Source organism: Rhincodon typus, chromosome 2 (assembly GCF_021869965.1).
Source record: "Rhincodon typus isolate 14 chromosome 2, sRhiTyp1.1, whole genome shotgun sequence".
In the NCBI taxonomy this organism is placed as follows: Eukaryota; Metazoa; Chordata; class Chondrichthyes; order Orectolobiformes; family Rhincodontidae; genus Rhincodon; species Rhincodon typus.
Genome location: NC_063333.1, coordinates 42,871,024 through 42,897,689, shown reverse-complemented (window position 1 = coordinate 42,897,689; position 26,666 = coordinate 42,871,024). Strand labels below are relative to the sequence as shown.

Here is a 26,666-nt window from a genome sequence, read left to right as displayed (position 1 = left end):
AGGAGAAGTCTGTTATCTCATGAATAATTACCAACCACTTCTGAGACTTGTCCTGCGCCACTGTTTAGTAACTTGTGTTCTAGAAGAACCTTTGTAAAAAAGGTTACAAAATGAGTCATTATATAAATTCTCCATCATCGTTCCGCAGATTGACTATACGGTCAAAATCAGGTTCTCAATCAGCACCAGTTCATCGCTCGTTCACTAAAACAGTGACCTACTCTAGCCCAACTACTGCTTCAGGTTGGTTGAACAAGAGTGCTCCAAGCAAAATGTCTGAAGAAGGTGACCAATTAGACTTTTCCCTGCTGGACGCCATAAGTGATGAATTCAAGACCACCCGCACCGATGAGAAAGAAAAACTGATTGACCTGAACAACCGCTTTGCCAGCTACATTGAGAAGGTAAGATCTATGGAGCAACAAAACAAGATTCTTCAGACTGAACTGCAGGAACTGAAGGGAAAGGGCAGTTCCAAAATTGGATCTGTCTATGAACAGGAGCTTAAAAGACTACGCCAAGAAGTGGATCAGATCTCCAAGGATAAAGCCAGAATTGAAGTGGAAAGAGACAATTTGTTGGATGATGTCCACAAACTCAAAAACAAGTATGATTGTTTTTCCTTTCCATTCCTCTTCACATCACTGTGTGTGTGTGTGTGTGTGTGTGTGTGTGTATAGAGAGAGAGAGAGAGAAGGGGCTAGGCCGCAGTGTGGAGGTGTGAATGAGATGGAAGCAATTTTATTGTAATTTGAAATAGTCAAACATAATGAACTTTACAGTGATTAGAATTTCTTGACAATTTCAAATATTTTATAAACTTAACAGCATACTATTTTTATTAGTTACTTGCTATACAGGATATCTGATCATGCAAAGGAGGTCCAGTTTGTAAACAAGGAGCAAACAGATGCTGAGGACTCATTTAGTTGCCACTCCCAACTCAACTAAATTTGAAAAGCCTCCAGATTAATTACATCATGGTAGTCCTATTAAGTTGACATTTAGAAAGTATAATGCCCCTAAACTACCCACCGGAAACAGGAATCTGTTTTTAAATGTTTAAATAATTTTTGTCACTTTAATGTAACAATTCTGGCTGTTCAAGAGCTATTCCCATGGTGAATTTTCACCATTGTTACTTTAACTGACAATATTAATATATTAGTTCAATACTAATTATTGAAATAAATTTGCCTGACATATCTATTTAATCTATGTTCCTTTTAAAAAATTACCCTAAAAACTGTAGAGCTAAATCCAAAATAGAACATTTTCAATCTCACCACCATTCATTTCCTGGAGTAAAACTCAGCCTTGTTCTACTGCCAGTAAGTGAATCACCACTCCAAATTAAGGTCCTGATTTGGGGTTCTGTTCATCTTAGGGCCATTGTTACTGAAGCCCTGAAATGATAACATGGTCAACTATGCTGCCAGCAGCTTCTGACCTATATTGCATGTGACCTGTTCTGGGCAAGTCACCAGCATGTATGTACAGTACATACACTATTAGTATGAGATTGTGATGCCAGTCTTATTTGACAGATGTCCTTTTAAATTGTTCTGAGGGGACGTGTCTGCAGAATGTTTTTGGCAACTACTTTCAGTGCCTATTAACAAGTCAAGCATCAACTTTCCGGTGAGATGCTTTTGACTTGCTTCTTCTTTGAAGATGTTGATGGAAGCACTGTGATTTGTTATTAGAGATCTGTTGGTGAGCTTGTTCGTCGAAACAGAGAAAGAGAGGATTTTGTCACCTGTAGTTGGCAAAAGTTCTCAGGATGTGGCTGCCGTGTCTCTGGATGTGCTAGACAACCAAACACAGAGCAGAGATTGCAGAAATGGCAAGCTCCATGAAGAGGTGGAAAGAGGAAGAAGGCTGACCATGGCTCTGCCTACCAGTGTATATTAAGAGCACATCTTAAACCTCCATCTGAACCAGGAATCCTTCCCACAGGCAGTTAAGGTTTAATCAAGATTTAAGATTAATGTTGCTGAGGTGGAGGTGTTCGAGAGCTTCAAGTTCCAAGCAGTAAATGTCACCAATGATCTGCCCTGGTCCATCTACATTGACACTACTGTCAAGAAAGCACACCAATGCCTCTACTTCCTCAGAAGGTTAAGGAAATTTGGCATGTCCACAATGACTCTTACCAATTTTTATAGATGCACCATAGAAATCATCCTATCCAGATGCATCACAGCTTGGTATTGCAACTGCTCTGCCAAAAACCACGAGAAATTACAGAGAGTTGTGAATGCAGCCCAGTCCATTATGATAAACAGCCGTCATTTCATTGGCTCTGTCTACACTTCCCGCTGCGTCAGGAAAACAGCCAACATTTAAGCTACTCTCGGATAGGCGCATGGATAATAGTAAAATGTAGGGTATGCAGGGTAGTTTGATCTTAGAGTAGGATAATAGGTTGGCACAACATTGTGGGCTGAAGGGCCTGTACTGTGCTGTACTGTTCTATGTTCTTTACATAATCAAAGACCCCTTCCATTCTCTTCTATTGAACAGAAGATACAAAAGTTTGAAAAAACCTACCAACAGATTTAAGAACAGCTTCTTCCCTGCTGTCATCAGACTTATGAATGGACCTCTCATGTTTTGGAGTTAATCTTTCTCTGCAACTTCTCGATAGCAGTAATACTGCATTCTGCATTCTATTCTATTACCCTGATGTATTTATATAAGGTATGATTTGCCTGGTTAGCACACAATACAATACTTTTGAGTGCATATCAGTACATATAATAACAATAAATCAAATCAAACATGGTGATAGTTGCCGAACTGTGCCATCTCCTTCAACAAAAACTGGAGCTTCACAAAAAGATACACAATTGTTTGTAAAGGTCACAGTGACATTAAATGTCTACGTGACCATTCCTTTCCAGGTCGGAAGTAGCTGACATTACCAATCTTTTACACTCCATCCTCCGTCAATATATCCAGAGGTGCCTGCATTCCTATACGCTAGGAGGTGTGGTTATAATATTTTCTTTCTAAGAAAGGAGAAGAAAGATGATCAGGTATGTAAATTTGTCAATGGTATAGGGAATCATTGATTGTATGTATTTGGCTCACTTCCCTCCCATGTGAAAGGGAAGATATAAAGATATAGGGAAGGGCTGCTATTATACCAACATACAGTTGATATGCAAACATGCATATGGTCATTAATGTCCACTATCCTGTCAAAAACCATAATGCCTTCATCCTGAGGCTAATCTTCCCATTATTGTACACAAAAAAACCCAGAAGATAGCTACTCAGATATAAAAACTAGCCCCAATACACCAGGTGTTTGGTTCCTGTACCAATTGACATTGTGAGGACATCAGGAATACACATTGGGATGCATTGAAATTATTAGCAATTTAGTTGGAGCCGACCATTGGCTTGCTGAAGCATTAATTAAACAACTAACAGGAAGAGAAGGGTCCACAAATATCCCCATCTGTTGTGGAGTCCAGCACATCATCAGTGTAAAAGATAAGACTGAAGCATATGCAACAATCTTCAGCCAGTGATAACCAGTGGATGAAACATCTTGGCCTCCTCTAGAGTGCCCCAGCCACACACGTCAGTCTTCAGCCAATTCAACTCACATCATGTGATATCAAAAAATGGCTGAGGGAATGTATACTGCAAAAGCTATGAACCCTGACAACTTTCCAGCAATAGTACTGAAGACTTGTGCTCCAGAACTTTCTGCATCCCTAGCAAAGCTATTCCAGACGTTATAACACTGGCATCTACCCAACAAAATGAAAAGTTGCCCAAGTATGTCCTGTTCACAAAAATAGGAGAAATCTAACCCAGCCAATTGCTGCCCCTTTAGTCTAATCTCAGTCTTAAGTAAAGTAGTGGAACAATGCTATCAACCAGCTCTTGGTCAGCAAAAATCTGCTTATTGACACGCTGGGTTCTGCCAGAGCCGCTCAGCTCCTGATCGCCTTACAACTTTGGTTGACAGCTGAACTCCATAGGTGAAATGAGAGTGACTGCCTTTGACATTAAGGCTGCCTTTGACTGAGTACGGCATCAAGGAGCTCTAGCAAAACCAGAATCATTGGAAATTCTGAGGAAAACTCTTTTCTGGTTGGAGTCATACCTGCCACAAAGGAAGATAGCCATTTTTGTTAGAAATAATCATCTCAACTCTAGGACATCTCTAAAGGAGTACCTCAGGGTACTGTCCTGCTGCTTCATCAATGATCTTCCGCCCATCATAGGATCAGAACTGGAGTCCCCAAAGCATGTCCACCATCATAAGGCACAAGTTAGGAGTGTGATGGAATATTCCCATTTGAGTGAGTGCAGCTGCAACAGCACAGCATAGTGTAAAATGCCCGATGCCATCAAAATCTGGACTATTAATGTCCAATGGAAAGCAGCCTTTAACTACAAACATGTGATTGATGCAACCGGCTAATGGTTAGTGGTAGTTGACATGACAATATTATCTGATTATCAATTCACCTTTTAAATTGTTTATTCCAGGTTGAGAAATGAAATACAACAACGTGAGGAAGCTGAAAACAACTTGTCAGATTTCCGGGAGGTAAGAATAGTTAAGAATTGGCAAGTATTATATCATCATTAAACAAATAAATAGTGAAAATGGCCAATTTCCTCTTCAGATATTTGCCATGTTTAACATTCTCACCATCTTCTTAAGGAGATAGCTGAAGAGATAGTGGAGGCATTGGTGGTGATCTTTCAGGAATCGCTAGAGTCAGGGAGGGTCCCAGAGGACTGGAAAATCGCTAACGTGACACCCCTGTTTAAAAAAGGAGTAAGGCAAAAGACTGTAAATTACAGACCGATTAGCCTAACCTCAGTCGTGGTAAGATTTTAGAGTCCATTGTGAAGGATGAGATTCTGAGTATTTGGAAGTGTATGGTAAAATAGGGCAAAGTCAGCACGGCCTCATCAAGGGGAGGTCATACCTGACAAATCTGTTAGAATTCTTTAAGGAAATAATGAGTAGGTTAGACCAAGGACGGCTGATAGATGTTGTCTACCTAGACTTCAAGAAGGCCTTTGACGTGGTGCCGCATAGGAGGCTGCTGAGTAAGATAAGGGCCCATAGTGTTAGAGGCGAGGTAGTAGCAGGGATAGAAGATTGGCTGTCTGGCAGAAAGCAGAGAGTGGGGTTAAAAGGGTCTTTCTCAGGATGGCAGCTGGTGACAAGTGGTGTTCCGTAAGGGTCAGTGTTGGGATCACAACTTTTCACTTTATACATTAATGATCTAAATGAAGGAACTGAAGGCATTCTGGCTAAATTTGCAGACAATACAAAGATAGGTAGAGGGACAGGCAGTATTGAGGATGTGGGGAGGCTGTAGAAGGATTTGGACGAGTTAGAAGAGTGGGCAAAGAAGTGGCAGATGGAGTACAATGTGGGGAAGTGTGAGGTCATGCACTTTGGTACGAAGAATAGAGGTATGGACTGAAGTGCAAAGAGACCTAGGAGTTCTAGTCCACGATTCTGTCAAGATAAACTTGCAAATTGAGCCAGTAGTTAGGAAGGCAAATGCAACTTTGGTATTTATTTTGAGAGGACTTCAATATAAAAGCAGGGATGTACTTCTGACACTATAAGGCTCTGGTCAGGCCACATTTGGAGTATTGTGCGCAGTTTTGGGCCCCATATCTCAGGAAAGATGTACTGGCCCTGGAGCAGGTTCAGAGGGGGTTCACAAGAATGGTCCCAGGAATGAAAAGCTTAACATTTGAGGACTCTGGGTCTGTACTCAGTGGAGTTTAGAAGGATGAGGGAGGATCTAATTGAAACTTAAAGAATACTGATTGGCCTGGACAGAGTGGATGTTGGGAAGATGTTTCCATTGGTAGGAGAGACTAAAACTCGAGGGCACAGCCTTAGAGTAAAGGGAAGACCTTTTAGAACAGAGATAATGAAAAACTTCTTCAGCCAGAGAGTGGTGAACCTATGGAATTCACTGCCACAGAAGGCTGTGGTGGCCAGGTCATTGAGGACATTTAAGACTGAGATTGATAGGTTCTTAATTGTCAAGGGAAAAAGCGGGAGAATGGAGTTGAGAAACTTATCAGCCATGATTTAATGGCGGAGCAGACTCTATGGGCTGAATGGCCTAATTTCTGCTCCTATGTCTTATGGTCTTATGGTCATTTTAATGGCTGTTGATTACACAAATTATTGTTTGTATTAAATAGAACAAGTACAAAATCAACACAACAGTAGGAAGTGCTGAAAATGCACTGTGCAAAGGAAGTAACCAGTGAAAACAAAGGCACGCCATTTTATAGAACTTTTCATGGAAATCGGAAATTTGGCAGCACTTTCTAGCTAATGAATAATTATAAAAGAGAAGTCACTGTTGTAAAAAAGGAAATTATCAGCCAATTCCTATAATTCCCAAAGAAATGTGATCATGGCCGAACAATCTCTCACTTGTAGTGTTGATTGAAGGTAAGTTTTGCCTATACACTGGCAGATTTCCCTTGCTCTTATTCAAAGTAGTGCCATGAGATTCTTAGCATTCACCTCAGCAAACAGGTTGCCCTCACTTTAACATCTCATCTAAAACCAGCATTTGGTTCTACCTTGATTTCTGTATACAAGCCCTAAATAAGACTAGAAACAAGCACCTAAGTGATTCAGAGCTCAGCATGCTGCTAACTTGTTTAGGATTGAAACTGTTCAGCAGAATACACTCTATATGTCTGCTAAGAAATGACACAAATGAAAAGGGAAGACGACTACCAAACTATTTCTATCAAGCTGCAATTCTGCAATTATCAATCAGGAAGTAAAGCTTCACACATTTACCAGAAGAGAGCAAATCTCTGTGCAGGAGAGAAAAGTACACACTCTGAAAAGGTTTAAATCACACATACTAAGCAGGAGAGAGCCACATACTGAGAAGGATAGACAGATACACACTGAATAGGAGAGAGATGCATACCGGTGACCCTTAGGTTAAACTCACCACCAGCTGTCACTCTCGCTAATTAGACAGCAGCTCTTTGGTCCTCTGGGACTATGGTGATTTTACTTACATACCGAATAGGACAGAGAGAATTACTACTGAGCAGGAGAAAGATATGCATTGAACATAAGAGAAAGCTACACACTAGGCGGGGGAGAGACCTGCACACTAAATAGAAGACAGATGTAGACACTGGTCAGGAGAGAGTTACACACTGACCAAGACAGAGAGTTCCACAATAACTAAGAGAAAAACCTACACACTGAACAGGAGAGAGAGAGCTGCACTTTAAAGGCAAGAGAGTTGCACATTGTCTTGGAGGGAGAACCACTACACTGACCACAAGAGAGCTACACTCTGAGTAGGAAACAGAACTACTCACTAATTAGAAGCAAGCAATGTACTGAGCAGGGAGAAACCTACACACCTCCTGGGACAGAGCTATGTACTGACACTGATCAGGACAAGGCTATACCTTGACCAGGAGATAATGCTAACATTGATGAAAAGAGAGCTACACACTGAACAGGGGAGGGCTGCTAACTGATTTGGAGAGAGACATAGACACCAACCAGGAGAGGACTACACATTGAGAACGGGAAAGATTGATCCACTAGCCAAAAGAGAGAGGGAGTTACATACCAGGGACAGAGCTAGACAATGATCAGGAGAAGCTACCTACTGTCCAGGAGAGGGTTAAACACTGATATCAGTTTAACTTCGGTGAGGAAGTTCTGGAATCTGGAAACAATTATTTAGTATAAGACTAATGGTAATGTTACAAAATATGGGTTAATTCAGAAAAGATAGCATGGATTGTTGAGGGAAAATCGAGCTTAACTTGCTGGAGTTTTCTGAAGAGCTAACAGAGCGGGTTGATGAGGGTAATGCTATTGATGTGGTGTCCATGAACTTCCAAAAGTTGTCTAACACTGTGTCACATAACAGACTTGTGAGAAAAATTATAGCTTACGGAATAAAAGGAACAGTAGCAACATGGATACAAAATTGGCTGAGGGATAGGGAAAAGCATGATGGTTAATGCATGTTTTTGGGGTTGGGGGTAGGTTTGTAGTGCATTCCCTAGTGGTCAGTATTGGGACCCTTGCTTTTCCTGATACATATAAATGATCTAGGCGGCACAGTATCTCAGTGTTTAGCAATGATGCCTCACAGTGCCAGGGACCCAGATTCGATTCTAGCCTCAGGTGACTATCTGTGTGGAGTTTGCACATTCTGCCCATGTCTGTGTGGGTTTCCTCTGGGTGCCCTGGTTTCCTCCCACAGTCCAAAGAATTGTAGGTTAGGTGGATTGGCCATGCTAAATTGCCCGTATTGTGCAGGCTAGGTGGATTAGCCTTAGGAAATGCCGGGTTACAGGAATAGGATAGGGGGATAGGTCTGGGTGGGACGCTCTTCGGAGGGGTGGTGTGGACTTGATGGGCCAAATGGCCTACTTCCACACTCTAAGGATCCTGTGATTCTACCTTGGTGTGCAGGGTGCAATTTCAAAGTTTGCAGATGATTCCAAAATTGGGAACATTGTATGCTGTGAAGGGACATGTAGAGCTTCAAAAGGACATAGGCAAGTTAATGGAATGGACGGATGAAGTTCAACATAGAGAAATATGAGACGGTATATTTTGATAGAAAGAACATGAAGAGACAGTAAATAAAAGGTACTGTTCAAAAGGGTGTGTAGGACCAGAGAGGCCTGTGTTTACATATGCATATGTCACTAAATGTCAAGTTCCTGAAAGAGTTAATGCTGCAGAGTGCTTCAAACTCCCCTTAATAAAATGATGTAATCAAGATTTGTGTGAGATAACCATTCCAGATTTCAAAGGAGGCTAAGCTCCAATCAAGGTCTCCACAGAGTCTTAGTAATTATCTCTTTTATCCCAATATTATTTTAATCAACCTGTTTAGACATATTTGATACACGTGGGGCAAGTGGGACTTGAACCTCGATATTTTTGGCCCAAAGATCAGGACAATACCAATGCACCACAAGACATGTATTATACTAGTCTAACTTGTACCTGATTGCTAATGCAATAAACTACATCCTGTTTAAGGCAAGCGTCTCTTCATTGTTAGACTAGTTATGGGGAAATTAAAAGGTGGTTTGCTTTCTGTACCTGACTTTTAAGTTGAACCACAGGTCCTACTTTATCTGGTCCAGTGCAAAAAACCACCACAAACTGGTTGAGAACAGCCTTATTCAAAAAGAGCCGGAAACACTGGGCCAGTGATACCACTTGATAATGTTGAGGGATTTGAGATGAGACATCTCTGAAATTACTTTGTCTAACTTCAAGGAAGCTGCAACAGAGGTTAAAGTTGCTCACCTATTTTTGTAATGGCTCTATAAAAAGTAAAATTGACTGTCTAATTTTTAAATGACCTTTTATACTATTTTCTTCCAATAGGATGTGGATGAAGCAACTCTGGCATGTGTCGAGCTGCAACGCAAAATCGATGCATTGCAGGATGAAATTGCCTTCTTAAAGAAACTTCATGAAGAAGTAAGGATGCATCAATTAAAGTTCCAGCAATCTGTGTTTGTAACATTTATTTAAATACTTTTTTAAACATCTGTTGGAAACTGATACTGAATGGGGAATGAAAAGATTGTCCTCTGGATCTTGGGTTTGAAGCCTATTTCTATTTAAGTATACCACAGAACTAATTCTGTTGGTTTTGTAATGTGGAATCGTTCTCTTGCTGCCAAATCTGGATTGTTTCTGTGGTTCGATGGGCCCAACAACAAAGAGATTGCCTCATCCATAGGGCAACATTGAATAGAGCCTGTAGCAGTGGGAAATAAGGCAAGGTGGTGGGAGTTAATTAGGCGGAAGCCAAAATAGGTTTCCTGATGTTGGGCTGAGTTTGACGAATGCAGTTTGTGGTGGAGCAGTTGTCACACCACCTGGTGGCAGGAACATATTTACCATGTATTTGCATACTCTCATACTCATTACATACACATGCAACTGAACTGCCTTATGTGAATCAATAACCCATAACAATGAAGCAGGCTCTGAGAGTGTGGTCATTATGGGATGCTTTATGGAAGCACAAGACCACATTAGTTCTCTCGAGTACTGATTTTCCATTGCAAGTACATGTGACAGACATATATTCACTTATTACTATTCTATGTGGTATAGCATGCAGGGTCGCAGGTTGTTCCTGGCTGTATTTGACTCACTCAAGTGACCATTAGAGTTCCCTGGGAACTAACAGCTGCATTTTACAGAACTCCGAGCTACTACAGTTTTTTGAGGCACTTTTCCAAGTGTCAGATTGGATCCAGGGTGACAAATACAGTCCCCTGTGTACTTGGCTCATGACAGCACTGTATCATCCCTACAACTCCATGGGGGAGCATTATATTGCGACACAGGAGTCAAACATGGCAACCATAGAGCAGACCATTATCTTGCTGAAAATGCCTTTTGCTGCCTTGACTGCTCCGGTGGTGCATTACAATATGTGTCGCAGAGGATGTTCAGGATTTTCATTACAACTGTGCATCTCACAGCTTCCCTCCTCCCTAAATATCCCTGTCCTCTTCCTCAGAAGACTGCTCCCATTCACCCAGTTCCTCAGCATCTACCATATTGTGTTGTTGGCGGCTCCTAATGTGCACAGCACAGCATGCCAGGATAATGCCATCACTTGTTCAGACCATACTAGAGGCTTGCCTAGATTGGTCCAAGCAGTGGATCTGTTGCATCTTTAGCAGCCCTATCATGTGTTTCACCGTGGCCTCGGTTGAAACATGAGTAGCATAATAACTGCACTTCCCATTAGTAAGAGGGTAAGAGAGTAACAGTGTCATCAGCCATGGTTGCAGTGGTGCATTTTGTGGTGGAGCAGTTGTCACACCACCTGGTGTCCCCCAGTAAGCAGCTTTGTAAGTCACCTGGACCCTCAAACTCATCAAACTCACCACGAGCGCTCCAGATGTAGGAGTTATGCAAATTGCTAGAGTAGTGGTATACACCTCCGGGAAGTGAAAAAGGTGATCACAGATCACCTGAAGATTAATTGAGTGGAAACCCCTCCTGTTGAAGAAATCTGTAGCAGTGATAAGTCCCTCTCAGAGCCTTGTGTGTATAGTTGATGGCACCCATCACAGCAGGGACTGGGACACAGTTATGAGCATGAATCCTACTGCCCGAGTTGCAGCACTGACCTCGTCATCGGAAAACTAAATGAATTGGAGTGATCAAGTACAGATGACATTGGGCACTGTCATGATGTATTAGTGCGTGTACAACTGGGAGATCTCAAATAGATCACCCATCACTCCCTGGAAGAAGCTTGACACACAGAAATTTGCAGGGTGCTGTCACCTTCACAGTCACCAGGAGAGATTGACCTCCCACTTAGGTCCTGCTCCAGCATCCGGCATTGTACCATCACAGCGTCCTGGGATATATGGAGCCAATATCAATACTGCATCTTCCTCATCTCAGGAACCGGAGTCAGGCCGGAAAATTCTGGGTGTCCTGCATATTAAATGTACCTGGGGCTTGCAAATTGCTGCCCTCAATGTCCTACTCTCCAGTAGACATGGATCCCACGCTTTCACCCATCATAGTGACACTGAATTCATCCGCCCTGGGTGTCGTCCAAACTATTTTCCAGTCACACTATGCATCAGAATAATGGGAAGTGATGACAGGGAATGCAGCTCACCAGCCTCCAACTGGTCACAGGTAGTCACACCTCCCCGAAGCCTCAATGTTCCCTTTACCTCTCTCTACCCCAAGAGCACATTTCCAATCATCCCCCATGAGGAGTCACACCACTTTGGTCTTTGTCTCCAACTATCTTCCCTGCCCTCTGAAACCTGACATTACACTGGAATGATGACCACTGTTGTCTGTTACAGCTTAAGCAAGTTGCAGACAACTCCAACCCAAATGTTATAAATGAATTTGCCCACGTGTCCCACAATACCAAAGCGGTTAAATCAATACAAACAAAAGCCGGTACCAAAGCAAAACAATCCCACTCTATTAGGAACAAAATTACAATAATCTTTAATAGTAAACAAATTATCCCTAATCCTATTTGGCCCCTTAAGGTTACAATACTTCCTGAGCCTCTTGTAAACTCACGCAGTCGCACTCCCTGTGGTTGTGTCTCTGGGTCTGCAAAACTGCTTTCTTCCTCTCTCTCTCTGGATGGTCAGCTGGTCTCTGCTTCTTGCCATGCTGCTCTCCTTGGAAGGTCTCAGATGATTCCAGAGATTCCAAGAGTGGCTCCAAGAGTAAGGTCTGCAGGTGAACTCTGTTTTCATTCCTTCTCGATGGTTTTCTGCAACTTTCCATAGTTCTGGCCAATCAGGGAGATACACATAATAGTTTGAAACAAGAGTCAATCATTTAGATGGCATGCTATTGTTAATTTCTTTGTGTAGCAGGAACTGGTGCCTTTCTGTCTGGGTTCTCCTAAATTTAATGCATAAATTGTTAGGGGTGTCTGTCCAGGATAACTGTTGCCTTTTACATTATGCTAATATTATGAGTACCTGGCTGCTGTGTTTGCACTGTGTCTGGTGTGTGGGTTTTGCAATTTCAGTGTTTCACCTGGCCAATGTACCCAGTATCCCTTGCTGTTTGGCCAAGTTAGCAATCTACCTCTGTTTTAGCAGCCTGGAGGTTGCTACACTACCCTTCGCCTCCATGCTCCCCCTGGGGAGACCAAAATGTTGCTCCTGCCATTAACTCCACCTCCCATGGCCTACCATGCCCTCAGATGTTGTTCCACATATCTTCCCATGCACCTCTAGTTGTCCCCTTTGCACCTTGAGCTTCCCCGTCCTTGTTCCCATCTCTACAAATGCATCTCTATGACCCCTCCCTCAACAGCCTTGAATTCCCCATACCTTTTGTCTGTTATCCCCCTCTGTCAACCTTGCAACCTCCTGAATGATCAACGGACCTATCCCCAGAACTATATTTGCCCCAGACCTCTGACCAACTTTGACAAGCAGTCCCTGAACAAGACTGACCAGATCCATTTGACTGAACTGAGGACAGACATCCACCCCAGCTTCTGACATGGCCATTTGGTTCAATAAACAATGCAGTGTGTTCGCTGCAAACCACAGTTTCACACATGCCTTTAATTTGTTGTCTCAACATCAGCTTGGAGGCATTCTCATACTGCTGGTTGGTTAATGGAGACTTGCCATCAGCAAGAGAGCTGCCTTGGTGAGCACCTATAATCTCCATGGCTTCCTCCCTGCATGGCATTTAAACTTTCAGTTTGGACACCTCTCTTTGTTCTCTCCTTGGTATTGAAGCTGTCCTTATCCTGCATGTACTATGGAGACTTGTGGCATGTCAAGAGATACCTGACACCTCATCTGCATTCACCTCCATGCCACATAAGGCTACACATTCCACCTGCTGTCCAATTGCTGCATTGGACACAATCATCACAATAATCATGACCTGCCCTCCAAATGCTAAGCAGTCTGCTGTCTGTCACTACTTGCAAACTCTTGCCTTGATAACCTCATGAAGGGTCCTTTGATCCCATGTCACTTATCCTGGCTGATCAGGCAAGTTTATTTATCCTTTTGTGGCAATGCATGTAGGTTCGTGTGTGGGCCCATCCAGACTTCATGGCTGCTCACCTCTTCCGTGATCTCCACAGAAGTGTCTCCTATTGCTGTCACTTCCTACTGATTCTGACATGCAGGAAGACATTGTTGAACTATTGAGTCCGTTCTTTGTCTGCATACATAGTGCTGAAATGGGGATGAAGAACTTGGTGTGATTGGGATCCAAGGTGAAGATTTTATTGATTAAAAGTGGCAATGGTGGGGCTGTTTGATGAAGGCTGTCAAGTAGTGTGTGAATCAGAAAAAAAAATTCTAAATTACCCTGTAAGTGAAGGATCTGTAATAATATGTTGGCATCAGTTCTCCCTGCCGGCAGACACCCGACTGACTTGCAGAGGTGGCCCTTTTATTAGCCTGTCTTGGCCTGAAATTGAGTCATCAAATGGCAGAATGGACATTTCCTATCTGCCTTTGTTGCATAGTTCCACAAGGAGCACATACCCACCACATATATTTGTGAGTTGCATCATCATTGCATGGATTGTGGCTCCCAACATTTAGTCTGGTCATTGGGAGCCTCGCTCTTATGATAAAATTCCACCTATAGTTACTGTGGTATTGAAGATGCTATTTGAATGAGATAGATAGAACATAGAACATAGAACAGTACAGCAAAGTACAGGCCCTTCGGCCCACGATGTTGTGCCGAACTTTTACTCTAAACCTAAGGTCTATCTAACCTCCACCGCTACCTTATACAATCATCCATATGCCTATCTAATAGCCGCTTAAATGCCCCTAATGAGGCCGACTCCACTACCCTCTCTGGCAATGCATTCCACGCCCCTCCCACTCTCTGAGTAAAGAACCTACCTCTGACGTCTCCCCGATATCTACCTCCTTTCACTTTAAAACTATGTCCCCTCGTAAAAGCTACCTCCACCCTAGGAAAAAGTCTCTGGCTGTCTACTCTATCTATTCCTCTGATCATTTTGTACACCTCTATCAAGTCACCTCTCATCCTTCTTCGTTCTAAAGAGAAAAGCCCTAGTTCTCTCAACCTTTCCTCGTAAGACCTTCCCTCCATTCCAGGCAACATCCTGGTAAATCTCCTCTGCACCTTTTCTAACGTTTCCACATCTTTCCTGTAATGAGGCGACCAGAACTGGACACAATACTTCAGATGTGGCCGAACCAGGCTTTTGTATAGCTGGAGCATAAATTCACAGCTCTTGAACTCAATCCCTCTATTAATGAAAGCTAAAAATTCGTGCATGTGTGAATCTAATGTGTGCCCGATTAGTACAAGAGCAGCTGGGGTGTCTAATTCTGCTGACAGTACATCTGTATAGGAGCTGTCAAAGATAAATTGGTGTTTCATATAGGTAATCCCACAAAGAGCAGAGTCAACATTAACTGTGCCAACAGTGCTTATAATAGCCAGCACTGATATACAAGCATAGGGGACATTTGGTAAAACCCCCCATACAAAGGAGTCTTATTACAAAGGAGTCTTATTGATGCCATTAGTTAGTTATTTCTTAGAGAAGTGCCTCTTATATGCTCACTGGGATGGAAGCCTTGTAAACTAAATAGGCTTTAAACTATATCTACTGTCAGATTAAAAAGAGGTCTCTTAGTATCAGAAGCCAATTTATTTCCCTGCTAGAATCAATATAATGTACAAGTGCCCAAGTGCAGTACCAATTGCTACAAAATTGTCAATTTTATTCAACAAGATGGCTAGAATCAGAAAAAAATGTTATGCTTTATCTCAGGGTTGGTATTAAAACACTTTATTGAAGCATTACAAAGACGTTTTATTCTGCATTTAATCCAAAACATATGTTACCTACATGGTGCCAAAAACTAGTGGTGAAGTAAACATTCTTTTCCGTTCAAGGCTTGTAGCATTTCCTGAGCACAAAATTTCAATTAAATCAAAGAGTTTGAATATATGATGATTTGTAATTATTTTTCTTCAGGAAATCCGTGACCTGGAATCACAAGGGCAAAATCAACAGGCCAAGATTGAAATGGATGTGGCTAGACCTGACCTTTCTTCAGCACTACAAGAAGCTCGTTCTCAGTTTGATAAACTTGCTGCTAGGAACATTAATGAAACTGAGGAGTGGTACAAATCCAAGGTACTTTTTATGATATTCGTTTATTGTTAAACCTTGTTTAAATCACCACATTTGAAATGTTGAGCTTGAGGAGATTTTTGTGGAATGGAGATGTTCTCCTAGGAGTGGCATTCTGAACTAAACCACTTCCACTGAGTACAGCACCCACTTAAGGCAGGCAGATTCCTTTTGAAAGGATCAGACTGGCTGCACAATGTGTTATCAGGCCACATTGCTAGGCCCTCTGCTAAGCGCTGTGGCAACCAGAAGCCCAGACCACGCTTTTATCAACAGTAGTATACAAGAATGTCAGTCCCTAATTTGGTTGCTGCCTACATCAACAGGAAAAGCCACAGCCAAGTTATGAATCATGACCTCTGTGCCCAACATTGGGTGCAGACTGATTTTTAGCTTTTGTCATAATCGGTCATCGGATCTGATCCTGCACCATTGACAGGGAAACAGTAATGTGTATAAGTAGGCCAAGCAGTATTGCAGTTTATCAACCCGTCAAGCTGAAAGATCCTCACTGAAGCATAAAGAATCTAAACCAGCAAGCATAAAATTATACAGTGCAGAAGCAAAATAAAGAGAAGAAAGATTTAAATGAGAGACAAAAGAGATGGATAGAAAAATTAAATAACAATTCTGTTTCTCCTAATAGCTCTAGCACTAATTAAATTCTGAAGGAATGAGACTCTACATTTATAAAAATACGTTTTGTGTGCTGTACGGTGTTTGAATGTAGTTGTGATTTAATGTGTTAACAATTCACTTACATCTTAATGTACAGGCTCTATTTTCTCCTGCCATGTTTAGTGAGTAAGCAGAGAAATTTTACATCCTTGTTTGAATGTGAATACAAATCAGAACAACACTATTATAATGTAGCCCGTAACCCCCAACCTGACAGGCCGGTCTCCATGGACTTTTCTCAACTTCCAAAAAAGGGGGAGATGGTGTGTTGAGGCCCTTAAATGACTATTAATTGACCACTTAAGAGCCTTAATTGCTGGCAAGTTGAGGGGTCTTTGGACCATCTCATACAGTGCTTTATTGCTGATGTTTTGAGGATAAAACAAGGCAAGTTGGCCTTAAAAAGAGTCAGAGATAGTAGGAACTGCAGATGCTGGAGAATCTGAGATAACAAGGTATAGAGCTGGATGAACACAGCAGGCCAAGCAGCATCAGAGGAGCAGGAAAGCTGACGTTTCGGGCCTAGACCCTTCTTCAGAAAATCATTTTCTGAAAATCATTTTCTGAAGAAGGGTCTACGCCCAAAACGTCAGCTTTCCTGCTCCCCTGATGCTGTTTGGCCTGCTGTTTTCATCCAGCTCTACACCCTTGTTATCTTAAAAAGAGTCATCCCCTTCTCACCATCTCCCTCATTATCTCCGTGGAGGGGACAATTACACCCTTGGTATTTCTGCATTTAACTGGAAGTTTGCGCACCCTGTGAAGTTACCCTCCAGGTGAAAGATAATGGTTAACTCTTAAATCCGCTCTGTTGTTTTCAAAATCTGAACAATTGTGTAATGAAAAATAACCAATAGCAGAAATGCAAGGTTTAGTTAATGTGTTAAGTTGTACTTACTGAGATTGGATATTGTACAGGTTTCTGGCCTTACTCAGAATATTGCTCGCAGCAACGAAGCCCTTCGCCAGGCAAAGCAAGAAGCAAGTGATTACCGCAGAGAGGCCCAGGCACTCAAGTGTGAAGTTGAAGCTCTTAAGAGCTCAGTAAGTTGACTGTGTATGAATAATAATATTTTTTGCTTCATCAAATTAGTTTCTCTTATTCAGCAATACATATATCAAGGGATATATCAGTATCCTATTAATATGGAACGTGAGTGATATTTGTGCTGGTTTCTTTGGAATCACTGGCTGTCATGCCAATAACATTAAAATTATGCAAGTACTGCTTCTTCAATCCAACTGGCTTTTAGTCTTGGCTAGTTAGGAAAATCCAAGGGAAAGATCCAATCTTATCTCTCTATTTTTTGATAAGCTCATTTAATTAAACCTCATAGATCATAGAATCATAGAATCCCTACAGTGTGGAAACGGGCCCTTCAGCCCAACAAGTCCACCCTGACCATCAAACATCCCACCCAGACCCATCCCCCTGTAACCCACCGAATCTACACATCCCTTACCACCATGGCAATTTAGCATGGCCGATCCACCTAACCTGCACATCTTTGGACTGTGGGAGGAAACCGGAGCACCAGGAGGAAACCCACACAGACATGGGGAGAATGTGCAAACTCCACACAGACAGTCGCCCAAGGGTGGAATCGAATCCAGGTTCCTGGCACTGTGAGGCAGCAGTGCTAACCACTGAGCCACTATGCCGCCCCTAAATATACTTCCTTTATATTATTTTAGTTGGAATACTAATTTGCTGAAATTGCTGCATCGAAGGGTACAGTTAAGCTCCAATCAAGCAATCAAGTGGTTACTAACTTTCTTTTTGCATCTTCTCTGTACAAATAAATAGTACTTTTAATTTGTGAAAAGTTTACATTCTGCCACCCCAACTTCTTCCCATCCAGTACTCTTGGCTTTCACTATACAATAGATCATTCACCCTTAAAGCTCTTCCACCTCCTCACTTCCTTTAAGACTCACACCATTGACCAAGCTTTTGATCAGCCCACATTATTACTGCAAATTTGAGTCTGATTCTGCTTCACTTAAGCAGGAATGCTCAGAACATATTAGGTGGGAAGGAGAAGCCACAAGAATGTGTGGAATCTAAGAGCTTGCTGCTGGACAAATAACCAGACTCATGAGTGCAGTTTATTTCTGTCCATTTTCTACATTGGGCTCCGAAGCCTGATGGGTGTTACGAAGACTTTGTGTGTTTGAGGAAAGGAAGGTAAAGACGGAGGGGAAATGTTTTTGGATTTCAAGACAATTCATTGCTGTTTACCAAATTTACATTTATAATTATGTTGATTTTGCAAAGTTCTGATGCAATGAGTTTCTTATTAAGTCCCAGTTTGCTCGAAGTACTTCGTTTTACATGAGAAGTGCTGATTATATTTCATGTGTTCCCATATCAGTAAAAATATCCAACTTGGTGTGAAAATATTCAACTAAAGTTTTAACTCCCAATTTAATCACAATAAATCAGATTTCCAATACATATTTATTGATGATTTAGCATGATGAAATTTGTACTTGCATTTTCAATTAACCTAATTAGATCCTATAGTCAGAGTTTGACATCAGAGGGGAAGTTAAATGCCTACCTGATTTCTGATTACGGTGGAAATTAACATTGAAATGGCTACCATCCAAGATAAAACAATAAGCACAACATCCCATGTAATAAAAGCAATTTAAGCAAATTATTTTAATGTGAATGCATCTCTTGAGTAGAGTGGTTCTGAAGTCATAAAAAGGACAGAGGCCTCCTATGGTGTAAACATATGACTAAAATACAAATGAGATCTCATGGAAAAGGAAAGAAAATAAATGTCTATGTTATCTTTAAAACAGAAAGATTTTCTTGAGCGTCAGAAGAATGAAATGGAGGATCAGTTTAACAAGGAAACAGCCAAATTCCAAGAAACAATTGTTCAACTTGAAAATGAAATTCAAAGTATGACTGAACAGATGACCCATCGCTTATCTGAATATCAAGATCTGCTGAAAGTTAAAATGGCATTAGATGCTGAGATCACAACTTACAGGAAATTATTGGAGAGTGAGGAAAACAGGTCAGATGTTTGTGTAACTTCAAAGTACTATTTGATTAAAGTTATGAAAGATATTTGACAACATAGAACTGCTATATCAGCTCAGCAATCCATCATGATTGCTGATATCAGTTATGCTTATTTGTTAGCCCTCATAATTTTACTGGCAAAGTGTTTAATAAAGGGAGCAAGCACAGAACTCTGCACATGAGCAAACAGAGCCAAACGGAAATACCTTTCTATGAGCTCCTTTTGAAACAATGCCAATAGTTGTTCAGCCATATTTTCATATTGCCTAAATAGTCATGAAGAGATTTTTTTCATTCATCTAATGCTAATTTTGGATTTTTTTTCCATATTTGATTATGGGCTATGGGTATCTCTGGATTGGCCAGCATTTATTCCAATTCCAAATTGCCCTGAGGAAGATGATGAAGATGGTGAAGAAGTGGTGAGCTGCCTTTTGAACAGCTTAAGTACTTCGCATCCAGGGACACCCACAGTGCTGTCAGGAAGGGAGTTCCATGATTTCACCCCCATGAAAGTGATTGAGGAAAAATATATCTCTCGGTTAACATAGGAGTGACTTGGCGGGGAACTTGCAGTTGATGGTGTCCCATGTATCTGCTACTCTTAACTTTCTAGATGCTGGAAGTCACCAGTTTGAAATATAGTGTTGACGTAGTTTTGGTGAATTACAATGTGCATTTTATAAATGGTATACACTGCTACCACTGTACATTGGTGGTGAAGGAACTGAACGTTAAATGTAGTGGATGGAATGCTACTAATGTGGGCTGCATGTCTCAGATGGTATCAAACTTCTCAAATATTGTTGGAGTTATAGCAATCCATGCAAGAGGAAGGTATTCCATCACTTTCCTGATTTGTGCCTTGCAGATGGTGGCAGGCACTGGAGAGACAGGAGATAAGTAACTTGCAGAAGGATTCTGAGCCTCTGACCTTCTCTTGTAGCCCCTGTACTTATATGGCTAAACCAGCTCAATTTCTAGTCAATGATAAATCCCCGCCCTCGATGTAGACACTAAGGGATACACTGATGATAACATCAAGGGACAATGTTTAGATCCTCTTTTTGTTGGCGATAGACATTGTCTGCACCAATGTGGCACAAATGTTACTTGCCACCTCTCAGTCCAAGCTTGATGTTGCTGGACATGGATATGGACCCCTTGACTTTTTGAGGAGTCCTAAGCAGTGCTGAAAATTGTGCAATCATCAGCAGACATCCCTACCTCTGACCCTATGATAAATGCAAGGTTATTGATGAAATAATTGAAGATGGTAGGGCCTAAGATATTACCCTGAGGAGCTTCTGCAAGTGATGTCCTTGGACTGAGATGATTGACCTCTAAAAACTACAAAACATCTTCCTTCGTTTTTGGTTGGAGTTCAACCAGCAGAGAATTTTCCTTCTGATTCTCTTTGATGTCAGTTTTGCTAGGGCTTCTTTAAGTCACACTCAGTCAAATGCTGCCTTGATATCAAGGGTAGTCACTGTCACCTCAACTTCAGAGTTCAACTCTTTTTTCCACATTTGGAATAAGGCTGAAATGTGGTCAGGAGCTGAGTGGCTCTGGGAGAACCCAACTGAGTATCAGTGACAAGGCTGTTACTAAACAAGTGCCACTTGATAGCATTAGCACTGTTGACGATCCCTTCCATCACTTTGTTGATGATGGAGAGTGAACTAATAGGGTAACAATTGACTGGGCTTGATTTCACCTGATTTTAGTTGACAGGCCATACTTGGGCAATTACTTACTTTTCTGTTTAGATGCCAATGTTGTCCCTAAGGGCACTGCTGGTTGTGGAGCACAAGTCTTCAGCACAATTACCAGAATGTTTTTAGGACTTATAGCTTCTACGATATCCAGCTAATTCAGCCATTTCTTGATATAATGTGCAGCGAATTGAATTGGTTATAGACTTGATCATCCACTCGGCCCTTCTGACTGAAGATAGATGCAATTACTTCATCCTCCTCTTTTGTGCTGATGTTGCACTGATGTCCTTACTAGACTCCTCCAACTTTGAGGATGGGGTTGTTTGTGGAGCCTCCTTCTTCATGATTGGACGTGAGAGCCTTGCAGAGTTTAAATGTCATCCAATGGTTGTGCGATTGCTTAGCTATGCCTATTGCAGGCTATTTCTGTTGATCGTCGTGCAAGTGTTGTCACTTTATCAGGGTGACCCCTCATTTTCAAGCATATGTGGTGATCCTCCAGCATGCCCTCCTGCACTCTTCATTCAACCATGGTTCATGCTCTGACTTCTTGGTAATAGTAGACTGGGGGACATACCAGGTCATGAGGTTGCAGATTCTGGGTGAATGAAATTCTGCTGCTGCTCTTCGTGCCTTATGGATGCCTAATTTGCAGCTACTAGATTTGTTCGAAGTCTGTCCCATTTAGAATGGTAATAGTGCCACATGGTATCATTGATACCATTGGTATCTTCAATAAGAAGACAAGACTTTGTCTCCACAATGATTGTGTGCGATGGTTGTTCCTGCTCATACTGTCATAGACAGATGCATATGTGACAGGTAGATTGGTGAGGGTGAGGTCAGAAAGGATTTTCCCTCTTTGGTTCACTCCCCACCTTCCGTAGACCCAGTCTAGAAGCTATACCCTTTAGGATTTGGCTCGTTTGCTCAAGAGTTTAAGTTCCCCATCCAGAGTACATTCTGTACCCTTGCTACCTTCAGTGCTTGCTTCAAGTGGTGCTCAACATAACGGAGGACAAATTTATCAGCTGCGGGAAGGAGGATAAGGTTTGGGGATGGCATGTTGCAGTCGGCAGGAGGTATCTTTGCCCATATTTGACCTGATAGTATGAGACTTTGTGGGGTTTGGCAATAATTTTGAGTACTCCAAAGACAACACCTTTTCAGCTGTATGCCTCTGTGCCACTGCCACCTCAGGACTAAAATACTAGGAAGGAAATTGGACTTGGTGTTATCACAAAATGAGCAATGACAGTTGATACAATACACTACCAAATCAATTCACTCTTTTGGGGCTATCACCCAAGACCGATTTTATCTCCATTATCTATTTAAAATAGTACTACATTGAAAACCTTTGTCTTGTCACCATGGAGTTTAATTGTTGAAGATATACAATACTTTCCATCCTCCTTGCCACTACTTGGAATTATTCTGCATCTTATAACATCATGATACCACAATACACTTTGCACAATGAACAATGACAAAATTTAACTTAATGTGTTGATAAGGAAAATGAAAAATGTGAGATGAAACAAAACTGCTGTGTTAACCTAGTTTGTTTTTTTCAGGTATTCCATTATGTCCCCTCCTAGCCCTTTGCACCTGCAAGGTAGGTAGTCATAAATTTGAATAAGAAAATATTAAAATTCTTCTTAGAATATTATATATTCAATTTTATTGGCACATGTAAATCAAGTAATTCTATACAAATTGAAACAGATTTTGTTTCAAACAATGACAGGATACTGCTGTGCCACCACTAAAGATTTATTGGACTCGATATTACACAACCCCAGCTTTTTGGTGGCTGGAAATGTAAAATAATTTGGCTGGCTAACCCACCACCTTCATATCCAGCTCAGAGTTCATGGAGGGTGTGTGGGCTCCAATCAGCAGCTGTCTCACCATACCTAAATAAAAATTAAGGGTCAATAGAGCTTATTAAAAACTCTATTGATGCTGACAATACACTGCCCACTCTAAAATATGGATGGTATTGCAGCTGGATGGGAGTGACTAGTCTTTTTTTTAAAACAGGTTTTTTTTAAAGAGTGGGAAAAGGTGTACCCTTTTCAGGGGGTGTTATTTGCATACAGGGGGACTTTTCCTAAAGATAGCAACACCTTCCCCCTCCCCCAGCCTTTCCTTTTACCCACCTGTTCTCCAAAACCTATACCAACCACCCTCCCTCTCTGAGATTGCCAAACCCTTCCCATCCAATAGCCCAGATTAACCTTGGTTAGTATCCACTCTGTCTTCTTCAGGGACCTGCCTGCAGTAGCTGCAGCACCTACATGACACTGCTGGGACTGCTTGAGTTTCTGGTCAATCAGCACTGCTCCCAATAATGGGAGCTCTGTCCCATTGAGGGGTGGAAATCCCATTCTCCCTTTCCTGTTACTACCCACAGTGTTTTATTGGTATTAGAACATAGAACATTACAGCGCAGTACAGGCCCTTCGGCCCTCGATGTTGCGCCGACCTGTGAAACCAATCTGAAGCCCATCTAAACTAAACTATTCCATTATCATCCATATGTTTATCCAATGACCATTTAAATGCCCTTAAAGTGGGCGAGTCTACTATTTTTGCAGGCAGGGCATTCCACGCCCTTACTACTCTCTGAGTAAAGAACCTACCTCTGACATCTGTCCTATATCTATCACCCCTCAATTTAAAGCTATGTCCCCTCGTGCTAGCCATCACCATCCGAGTATTGGGCGGGGTATTTCAGTCAGTTGTCGATTGCTGACTGATTTTTCCGGTAGAGAAGACAAACAGTCTGCTTGTTATCCCCAGTCCATAATTTGTTATCATAGAAGTGTCATGGCATAGAAAGAGTCCATTCAGCCCACTATTTCTGTATCTGCTCTTCAAATGCGCATCCTAACCTCATGCTAATCTCTTGCTTTTTCCCCATTCCCTTGCACATTGTCGCTATTGGAATAATCATTCAATGCCTCTTGAATGTCTCAATTGAACCAGCCTTCACCACACTTCCAGGCAGTGCATTCCATACTCTAACTACTCACTGTGTGAAAACTTTCTTCTTTCCCATCACATTTGCTCCTTTAGCAAAACACTTTAAATTGATGTCCTTTCATCTTTGTTCCTTTTCTGAACAGGAATGGTTTCTTCCGAGCTGGCCTGCTCATCATTTTGAAAATCTCTACCAAACCTCCTGCTCTTCTCCAACGGAACAGTTCTTTCCCCTCAATACAAACATGGGATATGAGCATCACTGACAAGCATTTATTGCCCATCCCTAACTGTCCACAGGGCAGTTAAGACTTAACCACATTGCTGTGGATCTGCAGTCACATGTTGGCCAGCAGTTTCCTTCCTAAAGGGTATTAATGAACCAGATGCTTTTTTCCCCCTGACAATGGTTTCATGGTCATTATTGGCTGCCCAATTTCAGATTTTTTACTAAATTTAAACTTCACCATCTGCCATGGTGGGATTTGAACCCAGGTTCACAGAACATTGTTTAGATTAATAGTCTACTGACAATACCCCGAGGCCAACATCTCTCCTGCTTATTTTCTCTCCAAAGAGTAAAGTCTTAACTTCTTCAGTCTGTCTTTATAACTGAAGGTCCTAATCCCTGGAACCATTCTTATAAGTCACTTCTGCATTCTGTGTTTATAACCTTCCTATAAAGTGCAGCCTAGAACTGTACATAAAACTTCAACTGAGATCTCATCATTGATCATATCTTTCTTCCATCTGTTATTAAGTTATTTGTAGACATGTTATATTCCTACCTTCTTTGTTTTCTCAATGTGTAACATTTTCAATTGAAAATCTTTTGTTCTTCCATTTTCCAAAAACTCTTGCTCATTAAACATTTTATTTTTAAATGGCTACAATCTTTTCATCCATCCAAACTAATTGAGAGTTTGTAGTGATAAATGATGGCATATAATTTCTTACTTGCCTTGAAGGTGTAGAACTTGAACGAAACAAACCACCTGAAGTTCAATCCCCCAAAAGGACACTGTCCATGAAAACAATTGAAATGAAAGATGGAGAGGTTGGTTATTACAAATATCTGTCCTGTAAAAGGAACAATTTTAAATGAATGTTTGTCATATAGATTTAAAGGAATTATAATAAAAATTTCTTTTTAATTCACTATTTGCAGATACTCAGTGAGACCTCACAAGAGTTTGAACTGCAGATATCGGATGTACCTACTGAATTGAATGAAGATTAAACTTCATTAAATCTACAAATCCTGCAAAATGAGAATGGCAATTATCTTTGTGTGAAACAAATCTGTTAACTTTCATAGCTTTCTGGTTTTATTTGAAGAGTTACGTATAGTAGGGCTGCATTAGATCATTTAAAAAGAAGTAAACTTTCAACCAAAATGTTACACAACGATATATTCACTCAAACAGATTTGAATTTGAAGTCTTTATTGCTTTACCTTAACTGCTAATTGTAAACTGCTATAACTGATTAAATAAAACTGCATTGTTAAGGGAAAAACAGATCAAAATTTGTTGTCCTGAATCTTTTGTTAAGGACAAATAGGCATCTAAATATTGCTGAAACACCCAGTGTTGTTCACTCTGGGTGGAATGTATTTGTTTCCTATAACAACAGCATCTTTATAAAGTTAACAGCTAAGACGCATACAAAACCGAGAACAATTTGAAGATGTTTTGAAATGCTAAAGCTATTTTGGATTTTTTTGTTGTTGTTGTCAGACATCGTGTCACCCAAAGCTGTTGGTTCAAGTTTGTTAGTTTTCTAGACTGACACCAGTCTAGTTCGGAGAATTGCAGGCAGGTTCCTGGTATGCAATTATAGGAAGTGTAATTTAAAAAAATATAAACCTGTTATCATTTAAAATGTTGCAGAGGTTTTAGGAAATTAATGTATACTTGGAAATTGTAATCTGTTTAGAGGAAAAACAGATCTGCAGTTTCAGGGAAACTAGATAAAAAGAGTCATCCTTCCTAGAATATACAAGCCTAGGACAACAAATTTACACTTATTTAAGGAGCAATTAATTAGGGATTTGCTCTCTTCTAGGAAAGTTGTTTGAGAGTTGTGTTGTTTTCTGCAGCAAGAACTACATCACAATCTGTACATTGCTTGTTGTATTCAAATTCATTGCAGGCTCTAACTGCTTTTAAGCTGCAAACGGAGATGTCAGTAACGATAGGCAACCTGCAAGTCCTGTTATGATGCTGATGGGAGGAAGATGTTGGGCATTAAGTATAACCACTTCACAAATCATAACAAATGTAAATGTTTTATTTAACATCAAAACGGTTAATTTGTTTCTATTATTGTTATCCAGAACAAAAGATTTTCATCAGGTTCCTTCGATATTATTTTTTATTCACTTGTGGGACATGGTCGTCATTGGCTGATCAGTATTTATTGCATGTCCCTAGTTGCCCTTCCGAAGGTGGTGGTGAGCTGCCATCTTGAACCGCTACAGTCAACATACTGTAAATTGACCCACAATGTCATTAG

At 41.1% G+C, this 26,666-nt stretch overlaps 1 protein-coding gene across 1 annotated transcript; it reads left to right on the top strand.

The window, feature by feature from the left end:
* LOC109930013 (glial fibrillary acidic protein-like) lies at positions 1-25,677 on the top strand. Its single transcript, XM_020529551.2, has 9 exons — positions 1-607; positions 4,516-4,576; positions 9,422-9,517; positions 15,564-15,725; positions 17,319-17,444; positions 19,215-19,435; positions 22,739-22,779; positions 25,118-25,206; positions 25,318-25,677. Exons 1-9 carry the CDS (start codon positions 111-113, stop codon positions 25,387-25,389), a joined length of 1,365 nt encoding a protein of 454 aa, XP_020385140.1. The 5' UTR covers positions 1-110; the 3' UTR covers positions 25,390-25,677.
* The last annotated feature ends 989 nt before the right edge of the window (positions 25,678-26,666 follow it).

Coding starts and splice junctions, on each gene's coding strand:
- LOC109930013 (XM_020529551.2), top strand. CDS start 111: ATGAGTCATTATATAAATTCTCCATCATCGTTCCGCAGATTGACTATA. Junction 9,518..15,563: donor TAAAGAAACTTCATGAAGAA/GTAAGGATGCAT, acceptor ATTTTTCTTCAG/GAAATCCGTGACCTGGAATC. Junction 15,726..17,318: donor AGGAGTGGTACAAATCCAAG/GTACTTTTTATG, acceptor GATATTGTACAG/GTTTCTGGCCTTACTCAGAA.